The 13,524-nt window shown below is 49.2% G+C and overlaps 1 protein-coding gene across 15 annotated transcripts in view; it reads right to left on the reverse strand.

Moving 5' to 3' along the window:
* Nucleotides 1-13,524, reverse strand: part of KANSL3 (KAT8 regulatory NSL complex subunit 3) — a 78,269-nt gene that overhangs the window by 55,672 nt on the left and 9,073 nt on the right. For all 15 annotated transcript variants that reach the window (XR_014709712.1, XR_014709713.1, XM_084615152.1 and 12 more), the window contains exons 4-13: nt 13,186-13,276; nt 12,684-12,869; nt 9,168-9,299; nt 8,306-8,422; nt 7,601-7,702; nt 7,412-7,483; nt 5,527-5,601; nt 4,308-4,465; nt 2,357-2,420; nt 973-1,173 (exon numbers count right to left, since the gene is read on the reverse strand). Coding sequence is in view for 13 of the 15 variants with exons in the window: in XM_084615152.1 (XP_084471278.1) it covers nt 973-1,173; nt 2,357-2,420; nt 4,308-4,465; nt 5,527-5,601; nt 7,412-7,483; nt 7,601-7,702; nt 8,306-8,422; nt 9,168-9,299; nt 12,684-12,869; nt 13,186-13,276 (1,198 nt within the window). In the remaining 2 variants the exon portion in view is untranslated. The remainder of the gene's footprint in view (nt 1-972; nt 1,174-2,356; nt 2,421-4,307; nt 4,466-5,526; nt 5,602-7,411; nt 7,484-7,600; nt 7,703-8,305; nt 8,423-9,167; nt 9,300-12,683; nt 12,870-13,185; nt 13,277-13,524) is intronic.

The raw sequence follows: 13,524 nt of genomic DNA on the forward strand, positions 1-13,524 counted from the left end.
ATTGTGGACAGTTATCTGAAAACATCCACTCAATGTGCAGCAGCCGTTAAAAAAGCGAACAGAATGTTGGGAATCATTAAGAAAGGGATAGATAACAAGACAGAAAATATCATATTGCCTCTCTTTCAATCCATGGTATGCCCGCATCTGGAATATTGCATGCAGATCTGATCCCCCCTTTTCAAAAAAGATATACTGGAATTGGAAAAGATAAAGAAAAGGGCAACAAAAATGATTAGGGGGACGGAACAGCTTCCGTTATGAGGAGAGATTCAAAAGACTGGGATTATTCATCTTGGAAAAGAGGCGACTAAGGGGGGATATGATGGAGGTCTATAAAATCATGACGGGTGTGGAGAAAGTAGATAGGGAAGTGTTATTTACTCCTTCTCATAACACAAGAACTAGGGTCACCAAAGGAAATTAATAGGCAGCAGGTTTAAAACACAGAAAAAGAAGTATTTCTTCACACAACCCACAGTCAACCTGTGGAACTCCTTGACAGAGAATATTGTGAAGGCCAAGACTATAACAGAGTTAAAAAAGGAACTGGATAAGCTCGTGGATGGACAGGGATGGTGTCCCTAGCCTCTGTTTGCCAGAAGCTGGGAACGGGTGACAGGGGATGGATCACTTGATGATTACCTGTTCTGTTCATTCCCTCTTGGGCACCTGGCATTGGCCACTGTCGGAAGACAGGACATGGGCTAGATGGACCTTTGGTCTGACCTACTATGGCCGTTCTTATGTTCTTAAGCTTTGCAGGAAACCTTAAAATGCAACTCATCTATTTTGGAAGAGCCATTTGCCACCATGTGAGCAGCTGACACCTTCATATGCACACCTCTCCCCCCATATAAACATCATCCCTGTGCTCTCACAGCCTGGCTCATCAGTGCAAAAACAGCCCACAGGATGGTCATTCAAACACAGGCCTTCCCCAGCTCCACATGCCAGAGGGCCAGTCCCTACCTCTGAGCCAGAAGGTGAGGCCGGCACTTTGGCTGCCGGGGAGGTTGGACTGCTGGTTCTTTCTGGCAAGTCGAACGACAGGTCCCTCCTGGTCAAGTCACGTGGTTTCTTCTTTTTCTCGGCATCGAGGTCCCTGGGGTCGGAGCCTGAATGGCTGTCCGCGCGGGTGAGGACTCCGGTCAGGAAGTCAGCTATTTCATCCTACACAGGGGTCAGACTCCTCTTAACAACTAGCCTCCAGTTTGCCTAGAAGCAGCTTCCAGTTACTGCCCTGCTAGGGTGCAGGGAATTTAGCTTAACAGTCTAAAGAAATAAATACTACGATTCCAGAAACAGAGAATAGCCAGGGTTGCACTGGATTCTACTCCACTCAGATCTTCCCAGCGAGGAGTCGTAACCCAGCTACACTGCCCAAGACAAGAAGAATTTAGCTATTTTTAATGTTAGTAGGTATCGTGTTAACGCTTGATCTCGGTGGCTCTCTGGGAACAGGAGGGGAGTATGCTGCTCTCCGTAGCACAAAAGGAAGAACCAGAAACACCTGCTTCCCCAGGCCAGACATCTGCATCAGGACATCTCCTTTATGGCCCATAATCTAGGAACAGCCACCCCAGCAGACAGGGCCTCTTGAAAACTGCTGCTGGGGGATTCGTGTGCATAGTACCGTCAGCAGAGACACTAAAGTAGCATCAAAGCTGTCTGGGCCACAAGTGAAATGAATGTGGACGCCATGAACTAGTTCTAGAGGTTTCTATCCTCCCCCCAGCTTCCTCCTCCACAAGCATAAGACCAGTCCATGCTTCAGCAGGGTGTTGTGTTTCAGAGAAGCCCATGACTGGAAGAGCTAGTGTGATGCCAACCTCAGAACTAGGCACTGATGGGGGCAAATAGGCTAGCACAGGAGGCTGGGCTTGTGCTAAATTGCCACAAGAGAAATTCTAGCACCAGGTAACCCAGAGAGCTGCTCACTGCGGAGTCAAGGCACTTAACGCAACAAGAGCATGAGTCTTGGTGAATCTAGGACTCTAAATGGAGCTGTTCTGCCTTCTACCCATTCAGCCGCTGACATCACCAGGATATCTGAGCCCCTCTGCTGGAAGTTGGAACCTGTGACTTGGAACACACATGAACCAAGAGGGAAATATGAAGGACTATGGAAGCAATGAAGGACTATGGCCCTGATAGCACCCAAAAGGGCTAACATGTCAGGACTACTAAGTTCACCTCGAGGGCACTGGACAGCTATGCTGTCAAAGACTTCCCTTGCCCACCCACCCCTGCCCAGTCAATCTAGGCAGCAGCCCTGGAGCGTGTGCTCATGGAGATGACCAGGAAGTCACGCTATGGAGGGGAAACGGCGCTGAAAGATCTTTTTGCTCGTTACCTGGATGCATCTGTCCACCATGCTCTGGGTCAGGCCTTCCGCCTTCTTTTTGGCTTTGCTTATCCTATTTAAAAAGGTGGGCGAGTCAATAGATGTTCATTCCTCCCCCCTTTCCCCTGCCCCCACCGAGCTGTGGACAACATTCTTAGCTTGAAAGCCGATAATCAAATGAGGTTTGCTGTGTTACTGAGATTCCACCAATAGGAAGCAGGAACTAATCAGCTCAAAGTGTGCTTAATTCAAGGGCTCCATCTGCTGGACATGATATGCCAAGTAGCGCTGGGTGAAATTCAGATGACAGTGACTAGAAAAGGAATGAGACTATCGCCTGGTGGGAAGGGCACACACCTGGGAGGTGCGAGACTCAAGTTCATATCCCTGCTCCAATGACTATTTAACTATTTATAACAAGTGGAACAGCTTCAACCAGGAGAGATTGAGAAAACCCTACACCAGCCTATCCAATAGCCCAGTGGCTAAGGTGCTCTTCTGCAATGTGGGAGACCCAAGTTCAAACCCCTTCTCCCCATGGGACACACACACCACAGGAGGACCGTAACCACTGGGTTCAAGGTTATAAGTGATCAGCTGCCCTTCCTCCCCCAGTTTGTGAATCTAGTCCTCCTTGGCTTTTATCAAAATGCCTGAAATCAAAAAAGTTGGATTGAAGCAAAACATGTAGCTTTGACATGAAAATTTTTCAACTTTTTAATTCAATGAAAATTTCCAAACAAAAAACTGGTTTTGCTTCCACCCAAAATGAATTTCTTTTTCCAATGTTTTGGATTTGCCAGTGAACTAAAAACTCCATTATTCACCCAGCTCTAATGCTGAGCACCTGGTAATCCCATTGGCTTCGAAGGGAAATGTCTTGGCAGCTCTGAAACTCAGGCCCAAAGCTTCGTCAGAAGGGCTACATGCGCCTTCTCCCTTTGAGCTGCATTTTCAACGCTGCTAGTCACTAATTTTGCATTTCACTCCCCTCCCCAGGTTTCTGATCACTCCTATTATATGCTCGTAGTTACATGTAACTGGCATGACAGCACCTGCATAATTTGGCCACCAGGCCTGATTCTCCGCTCACGTTCATTTTATAGCAGTACAGCTCCATTGATTTCAATGGGGTTACTCAAGATTTACACCAGTGTGATTGGAGCAGGTGGCCCATGGCTTCCTGCCAGTCCCATAGCACCCTTTCTCCTGCTGACCACCTCCCAAAGGAGTGCCCTTTAGGATATTGCAAACAGCCAAAATCTACCTCCAAGAGCAGAGCCGAGAATGATTTGGAAAAGGAAAGTCTATAAAACTCAGGCTCTCTGGCCTTACACAAAGGGGATAATCGCTGCACCCAGGACTTTCAACTTGTCAGCGGAAAGGAATGCTGTCAGTCGGCTGCAGTCCATCACCCCACACGCACCCATCAGCCTCGCATGACAAATGCTCGTGTTAGCAAAAGGCAAAGCCTGTCAGCCCTGGAGAACTGAGTTTGCCATTTGCCCATGGAACAGACAGAGCCTGGATGGCAGGAACAGCACAAGTTTCCCGCACACCCTGCCCTGCCCGCCTGCCTCCACCTTGATCTGGAAAAGGACGACTTTTGGCTCCAAAGGGGACAGTCCATTCTCTATGGCCAACTCAAGCTGTGACTGCTACAGTGTGTGCCACCTGTGACATGGACACGTGACCACTAAGAGCTGGGCCACGTCTTACCAACTCATTCCACACAGCTGGTTTGATGGCAATAAGTTTCTCCTCCCCCCAGCCTGGGCCTGATTTAACGTGACTACCCAGAAATAAAAGGCTCTTTATCCGGTTAGCCATCCAGTCCCCATCTAATTTCAGAATGAAGTCCTAGAATCCTCATGCGTGGCCCATGGGCCTGACCAGACATCGCTCAACGCTTCTGGGAGACGGCATCCCAACAGCATGGAACTATGTCGCAGAGCCATACCTCAGATTGTCATCAGCTCCTCCCACCACCACCAGGCTGTTATCAGCTCGGATTTTCTCTCTGAAATCTTCCATAGCTTCAGCATTGCACTGCAAAGAATTCTGACCAACCACAAAGAGAACTGGCGTCTTCATGTCCAGCAGGGGGTCATCCACATCCTGCAGAAGCATGGGACAACGAGACAAGCTAAAATTGAAGGACAGAGGGGCCATTGGGCGATAGAATATGAAGGCCCGGGACCTAACAACCTTTATGGGGCAAGTTAATACATTTATACTAGAGGCACTGAGCCAGAAACTCAACTGATCTAAATCGGTGTCATTCCACTGACTTACACCAGCTGACACTGAGCCACTATCAGGACAGCCACTCTCGCTGCATTTCCCCCCGTCACTGCAGTAGCTACCCAAATGCCATGCTAGATCGACTAACATGATGAAGTGAGCTGTAAGTCACGAAAGCTCAGGCTCAAATAAATTGGTTAGTCTCTAAGGTGCCACAAGTCCTCCTGTTCTTTTTGGGAATACAGACGAACACGGCTGCTACTCTGACACCTAACCTGCAAGAGTAAGTTGCAGGCCTGTACCATTCAGTCTCATGACTTTCCAGGTTATGCCCCAAAGGGGATATTCCCAGTGGGAAAATGTGGCCCTGAACAAGGCTTTGGTACAGAACTGTCCCCTGTATGGAACTCACTGCCTTCTATATGGAGGCAATACAGTGCCAGGGCCTACTCTTATCACACAGCCCCCAAAGCTAGTCAGCTGAGTGGCACCAGGGTCCCAAGGTCACTCCTGAATCAGTCTCAGACAGGCCAGCTAACAAAGGAGCACATCAGGTCACCAGATAAGTCTGCCTAAATTGGCATTCTTGTTGCTGGGTGCAAAGCAAGGTGAGATCTGCAACTGTTTCTGGAGTGGGGCCTGTCACAGGCACACAACTCTGCTGTCACACCAAGGATGCAGTCAAACCCTTAAGCTCCTTCCCTACCAGACTGCCCCACCATAATTCACTGCCCAGAGCCCGGATTGTTGGGACATGGCTCTCCATCACCCCAAACGCTAGATGGGCTCAGACACACTTGAAAATACTTGCAGGTGAAAATCAAACTTCAGACCCTTGCTCTTCTGGTTGGACTTTAAAACAAGTTCACAGATCCAGTGGCCTGGTTAACTAACCAATCCCGTCTTTTGAACTCTGACCACTGCTTTGGGCTTACCCCTCTGGGCCCATCCACTGTGAGCAGAGGGAATCCAAGGCACACAACTGCGGTGACGTACTCCACCACTGAGACCTAGAGAGACCAGCAAGACAGCATCATTACCCAGAGCCCTCCCAGAACAATCCCGCTCAGCGTCAACATAGTTCGCAGAGCCCTGGCTGCTGGGCTCCCGCCATTGCACACACCTGGCTTTGACAATACCTCCCTCTAACAAAGATCTCAAACTCCTCATTTGCCTGTGCCCAAAAAGATGGAGACTGCAACACAGGACCTCAGAATTGGAGGGAAAGGAGAGAAGCCCGCTCAGGGCTGTGGCGGAGAGAGGCGACCCCTCCCCACCGGACCCAGCACAGACCTGCCCCAGACTTGCCATGGCCGGGGGAGAGGGGCCCCTCCCTTGGCCCGGCCCAGGCCCGCCGGAGCTGCCACAGCCTGGGAGAGGCACCTCTCCCCCTGCCCCGAGCTGCTGCGGCAAGAAGGCTGGGGGGAGTCCTCTCTCCCCACAGCAGCCACGGGGCAGCCTGCACCCCTAAACCCCTCATCCCTGGCCCCACCCCAGAGCCCACACCCCAAACCTCTCATCCCCAACCCTGATGTGGTGTCGCACATCACCTCCATATTGGTGCACATAAAATTCATTCCGCACATGGACGTAAAAAATAAGGGAATACTGGGGCTGTGTATTGACAACAGGCAGACCACCAGTAAAGGACAGACTTTTAATCATTGAGTCACACATAATCCTAGATAACGCCAAACATCAGCTCACACGAAGCTGGGGAACCAACTAATACAAGGCTTTACTTGGTGTGATTGCCAAATAGCAAGCTTCTTTCTATCACCCTGAAGTTAGATTCTTCCTGAGCTGCCTCTCCCTCCCTACGACCTGGATCTCCAAGCAGCTTGGAACCCATCATGCCACCCTCAGGTTCCACGCCCTGGAACTATATTAATACTTTCTTTATCAAATCTTTTGTTTTTAAAAAAATGTTCCCTTTATTTTTTCAGTTTACATTTCTAACACAGCACTGTTCCGGCGTTTTTGTGTCTGTGCTGCTGCCTGATTGTGTACCTCCGGTTCCAAACGAAGTGCGTGGTTGACCGGTCAGTTCATGACTCTGAGGTTCTCCTGTACTTTACCCCACCCCCTTCTTGGTATTCTAGTGCTCATGCGGAGATCACAAGAGGAACGGAAAGCACAGTTATTCACTCTGGGAGGACCCTCTTCTCCTTTGCCTGTGCTCCTGGAATACAGAACCTCCCTTGAAGATACCGCGCCTGATTCCCATAGCTCACTTTTGCCTGGATGTAAGTGCAAACTGAACTCCAAGGGGCGGTACAACAGGGCAGAATCAGGCCATCTGTCTCATTGAGTGCTTCATGTTCTCGAAGAAAAGTGGGTCCTTTAACTCCAATACCCTGACAGAGTGACATATCTGGACCAGTCCGATATACTCACTGGGCTGCAACCATGTATCAAACCCCTACACTGGCATCTCCAACTCCACTCCTACCCATTGCCCTAGTTTGCCTTATCCAGTTCCCCACCGGCCACATCCACCTCAACTGCCACTAATCAACTTAACTTGCTCATCACCACTTGAACATTCAGTAACAAGGAGTGGTGAGGCAGGTGATCGGCCACACAAGTGCCTTTGGTCTGGTAATACAAGAGCCAGGGAATATCAGGGTTCCTCGCTGTTTTATAACTAGCTTGGACACACCTTAGGGCCACACTGTTCAGTTACCACCTGTGCCCAATCCAGCATGGGGCCGAGCGCTGGGAGGGCACTTGCGAATCAGAGCCAATCCAGGTGACCTTTATTCAAGAGGTACAGTGTAAAGTGGCCTCTGATAGGATGCAAGACAAGAAGTTACTTACGTGACAGGCCACCAAGGCTCCTGTGTTCCATCCAATCAGGATGATCGGCTTGTGGGTGAAATGGTTGTGAATCTGGCCGAGACAGAAGAGGAAGTGAGAGGAAAGGCAACAGTACAGTGCAGGCATGGTGACGGTCATGGGTGTTAGAGGCATACGTTACAGGCCCACCTAGGCTGCCCATACACTTACCTCCAGCACTTTGCCTCTGACTGCACCAATCATGTGTTCAAGACACTGCAACACTCCCACCCCGCTACCATTATTCAGCAGGTGGGTGGCAACAGGGATCACCTGGAACACAAGCCGCAAAGAGAGCACCGTATAAATCACAGCAGTTCCACTGTGAAGCAATATGTCCTGATGACCATTCATATGGATGCACTGACAGGGGGTGAACACACAGAGTCAGGACTCAGGGGTTTACGGTCATTCCCCTACCAACCCACCCCACTTGCTTCTGGCTTTTCTCCTAGAGTGCTCATGCAGTCAATGCACAAGGAAGGCTTCGAGCAGCACTTCACCCAGGCAGAAGACAGGCTACCAGACACCAAATAACCCCTTTCCCCTGACCTGTTTATACTGGAGAATCCCAACCACACGGTCTTCAATCCACTCAATTGGGCAATCCCTGAAGCAGAATCATGTGCTAGGACAGTAGGTCTCCTGCTATGGCCCATGGCCGCAGAGGTGTGGAGAGCCCTGCCTGGAAGACCAAGCAGTGCGCGTCTGAGGGGAGCTGCTCCAGGGGAGGACCTAGCTGTTGGGTGTTTGACAGCAGTTGCAGGATCACAGAAGCCAGCTGAACAGCAGTTACACTGCCCCTAAATGCCCCTGAAGAGCTGCTAGTACGAACCTCAGCCCCTCCTCCCTTCAAAAACATGCCGAGTTACAAACCTTTCCCAGGCAGGAGAGCTGCGACTGCCAGAACCGGTGCCGGCGAGAGGTGGGGAACATAGAACTGGAGGGTCCGGAAGACGCAATCAGGATGAGAGGAGAACCAGGCAACTTGCTCTACAAAATTCAACGCAATAGAAAGATAAGACAAACCGCTTCCTTTCCCCGAGACCTGCCCGCTCCCCCGCATCCTTGACAGGCCCAGGCATGGTCCCAGGACAAGCCTGCGAAGCGTACCAGTCAAGCCACACCTCCCCCCACGCTGCTCTGAGCAAAGGACTCGGACATCTGCACCAGCACAGGACACACAGAGGGGTTTGTCAGGCTGAGCTACTGAAAAGCCGTGTGCAAGTTAAGATGGCAGATCATTTGAACCAGAGCTGCTACAGAGCCCAACCATGCACTCGAGCCACAGGTGCCGAGAACAGGACATGGCCAGCAGTACTTAGGAGTACCAGTGATGATCTCGGAGCAACCCTTGCTAAACAACCAAACACAGCTAGGGATGATAGACAAAGGACAAGCCCAGCCCAGGCCTCCTAGAACAGGGGCCAAACAGCATCCCCAAGGCACAGACTGAAGGGAAAACTAGACCCCCTGCCTTGCTCATCTCAGAGAGAAAAGGCAGTATGGATTTCTCCAAGGACTGGGTCTGAAGGAGAAGAAAGAGTGCACTTTGAAGACAGGACGTAGAGATGGTGTCGGGGTAGAGACACCATGACAGAGACCATGATGCCGAGCATACAAGAGAGACCTGGACGGAGAAGCACAGAGAGAGGACTGGGGAGAGCGAACAGATTCGGGCACCAATCAGACACTGAGCTGAGCCCCTCCCTCCTTGCAAGCCCAGGGATGTACTCACAGGTTTATTATGTGACAAGACACCCACAGCTGGGTCCCATGGTCTCTTCAGGAGGAGGGAGAGAGCCTCAGCCCCTGCTGCCCCTGTCTTTGTGGTGGACGAGAGCAGCATCCTGTCAATCAGGGTGGGGATCTGAAACCAAAGGCCAGACCATGGCTGAAGAAACTAATTAACCACACACCTGATATCCTATGATTTCACTGGGCAGGTCAATGTCTATACCAGAGCATGGGAAATTCAGTTAGCTTTTCCCCAGCAACGGGAGAATGCACACCTGGCACTCCCCTGCCACACACACTATGGGGTACGAGTCCAGGGGCTAGTACTTGGGTTTTTCACTGCTGTGGAGGCCCAGAGCAGCACAGCTGGGAGTGCACAGGCCACAGCTCAGCAGGAGCTGTCTTCAGACACAGGTCCAGCCAAGTTACCCTTTGGGGAATATTTGCTCGCAGACCATTACTGATGGACTACAGACTTTGCATTTTTGCACATCAAGGAACTTGCTGACTCAGGACACTGGAATTTAGTTGGAGAAAATGAGACCTTTAGAGCACAGAAATTGACCAGTAAATGTTCCCTCCTCAGGGCACTAGGTAAGGACAACACATCAGTGAACAGAGGTGTCACTACTGATTCCAACACCTTTTGTTAGCAGAGACTCATTCCGCAGATACTGCATGAGCACGAAGAAGTGTCAACCCACCAGAAGGGAGAGTCTGTATTTGATATATCTGCACGCTTTTGTCTCAGCGTGCAACCTTCACCCCCAAACAGCTCCACTGGCTCTCCTTCATTGCAGGATCCAGTTAAATAAATGACCTCTTTGTAGTTAAAACACTGCATGCATTTCTCCAGCCTCCTGACCAGACCTTGGCCGATTTCTGCCCTCTCTGCTCCCTCCACTCAACTAGCACTGAGCTCTCCTTTAGTCCCTTCACAGCACCGCATCGCCGCTGCCACGAAAGCCTTCTCCTTTGCGCCTCCTGCCATCCGGTGGAACAATCTCCCTCTACTTCACAGACTCTCCGTTTTAGCAAGGGCTGTCGATTAATCGCAGTTAACCCAAGCAATTAATGTAAAACAAATTAATTAGCTTAAAAAAATCAGTCATCATTAATCACAGTTTTATTCGCACTGAAACACTAATAAAATACCAACTGAAATTTATTACAACTATCTTGGGTGTTTTTCTGAATTTTCAAGTATATTGATTTCAGTTACAACACACAATGCAAAGTGCTCACTTTATATTTTGTTTGATTAAAAATATTTGCACTGTAAAAACGGTAAGAAAAATAGTAGTGTTCGGTTCACCCCATACAAGTACTGTAGTGCAATCTCTATCGTGAAAATGCAACTTGCACATGTAGAATTTTTTTTTTAACATAACTGCTCTCAAAAATAAAACAATGTAAAACTTTAGAGCCTACAAGTCCACTCAGTCCTACTTCTTATTCAGCCAATCGCTAGGACAAACGACTTTGTTTACATTTGCAGGAGATAATGCTTCCTGCTTCTTATTTACATCACCTGAAGGTGAGAACAGGCGTTTGTATGGCACTGTTGTAGCTGGGGTTGCAAGGTATTTACGTGCCAGATATGCTAACCCAGGGTTCTCAAACTTCATTGCACTGCGACCCCCTTCTGACAACAAAAATTACTACACGACTCCAGGAGGGAGGCCTCGGGTGGGGGGCCAAAGCCTGAATACCGGGGGGCCAAAGCCCAAGGGCTTCAGCCCCTGGCAGGGGGCCTATAACCTGAGCCCTGTTGCCAGAGCTGAAGCCCTTGGGCTTTGGCTCCAGGACTCAGTAAGTCTAAGCCAGCCCTGGTGACCCCATTAAAAAGGGGTCGCAACCCACTTTAGGGTCCCGACCCAGTTTGAGAACCGCTGTGCTAAGCATTTGTATGCCCCTTCATGCTTCGACTTGTAGATTGCACCCTCTTTTTTACAGTGCAAATATTTGTAATAAAAAATAATAATTAGGGCTGTCAATCAATTGCAGTTAACGCATACGATTAACTCAAAACAAATTAACGCTTTTTTTTTTTAAAACAAATGTTAACTGCACACCTGGGCCATCCTCGGGGGGGCGTCAGTGCGTGCCTCGGGGCAGGGGTGCCCCCCTACTGCCACCCTGCTCCATTGCTCCCCCAACACACACTTCCCTCACAACACCAAAAATATTTCAATAAGTGATATTCTATTACTGCTTAACAATGCGATTAAAACTGCGATTAATCGCAACTGTGCTTTTAAATTGTTTGACGGCCCTAATCTTAGCTGATCTCTCTGCTGTAAATGGCTTTTTCAAACCTGCTCATCCTTTTGCACCTGTAATATTTATCGTATTTAACCATTTGGGGAGTTAGTTTGTACGACGGATGCTATGCAAAAGTACAGCTGTATTGTACCAATTCACCCTGCCTTCATGGGATGGGAACGTTGTACTGAAAGTGCTTATCCAAACAAATAAAACACACAATTCTACTTGAATTGAGAGAAAAAGATCAATTAATGAAGTTTTAGTAAAACACAACATTCCTGTAGCACCTTTCCTCAAAGTCTTCTCTGTTTGCCGAGAACACTTAACGCGGCACATGCCTCTTGCATACAAAGCATAAAAGAAGGTACTGAATATTACTGCTACAAACACGATCACCCCCACCTTGCTCTGCTCTCATGATTTTCAATCCATAGATCTCAAGCACTTTCCAAACTAGCTTAGTATCATTACTCCCATTTTATGTATGGGGAAACTGGGGCACAGAGGTGTGAGGAGACTTGGCCAAAGATATCCAACAGACCAGTGGCAGAGCAAGGGAAACAGCCCAGGTCCCCTGGTTCCTAGCACAGCACCTCCTAAGTCCCCTGTATTTCTCTGAATCACTTCCATAAAAGTTTAGAAATTCATGTTACAATAACTCTCATCCCAGGAGCTCCAGGGGCTTTACAAACTTAATTGTTTACAACCTGCCTGTAAAGTATTAGTCCTCTTTTACAAAATCTATCTATCTACGATAACCGAGCACCCCTCATGCTATGCTGTATTTATTCTCCCAGCCCCTTCTGTGGCAGGGCAGAGCTGCTATCCCCATTGTACAGACGGGAACTGAGGCACACAGAAAATAAGGGATTTGCCTGGGTCACACAGGAAGCCTGTGGCAGAGCAAAGAGCTGACCCAGCCTCTCCCAAGTCCCAGGCTAGTGGCCTCTCCTTTCCTCACTCTCTTGATAGGACAACCAAGGCAGAGAGAGGCAAAGTGACATGCTGAAGATCACCTAGTACTGCCACAGAAAAACTAGGAGTCCTCCCTCCTAATCCTCAAGGCAAAAGCTCCCCAGGATAGCACAGTGGGGAAAAGGGACGGAGAATGGAGCAAAGAAGCTACTTTTCCCCCAGTCACCCAGAAAGGAGATCAATGTCCCCTCAGCTTCCCCCAAACAAACCGTTTGAAGAGAAAGTGGTATTAAGTGAAAGCAAAGTACATTCCAGAACTCATTGTGTTTATCACCTTTCCCTTAAGTGTCTGCAGAGCATCCAGGTAAGCAGCCAACATAGGTAAACTGAGAGTCTCCACCAGCGTGGTGTGAAGCCACTGGATCAGCTTGGTGTCCCAGTTCACACTGGCCAGAGCTTGGCGGACCCGCCGGGCGCACTTGTCCACTGCTATCCTCCTCAGCACTGGCTCATTGCAAGCCTAAAAACAAGGGGGGCAGACCACATGGGCGTAAGGAAAGTGAGTGTGCCAGGACCATACAGAATCCACCAGGGCAAAATTCGCTGCTACAGCCTCTGTTCCTCTGGCAAGTGAGCATGGGCCAATCCTTCTCTCACTGAAGACCACATTCTAATCCATACCAAAGCCATAAACGTGCTCACAGTGGAGGTTACAAGAGCTGAGGATCCAGAATGTGCTACGTTTCATGGCCGCTGCCAGGAAGGATTGGGTGCATAAGGAGGCAACAAAGCTGCTGCAGCTTGAAGGAGAGGGGATGGGGGAAGAAAGATCTTACCCCTTCATTGGCCAAGCGGGCCAGCCTGTCAGACTGCAGGGCTTTAAGGATTTTATTAAATAGCTTGTTCTGGGCCATCGTCCAACCCGACCTGAAAGGAAATCCAAGAGGGTAGTTTAGATAGGATATAAAGAGTTTAGTTCAACATTACGTTTTTTCACTCCTAACTCTTAAAACGAAGCAGTGAGGGTGCAGGTAGGTAAGACCGTGCAGCTGATCTATCAGCTTGTAGCACCCAGGAGTTAATGGCTCCCACTCCTGCGCTCAGATCCCATGCCTCACGATCAATAATTATCATCTCTACACTGTCTTATGGCTTTGGCTACATATATGATCTGG

This window comes from Lepidochelys olivacea (genome assembly GCF_965140295.1).
Source record: "Lepidochelys olivacea isolate rLepOli2 genome assembly, chromosome: 26".
Taxonomy (NCBI): Eukaryota; Metazoa; Chordata; order Testudines; family Cheloniidae; genus Lepidochelys; species Lepidochelys olivacea.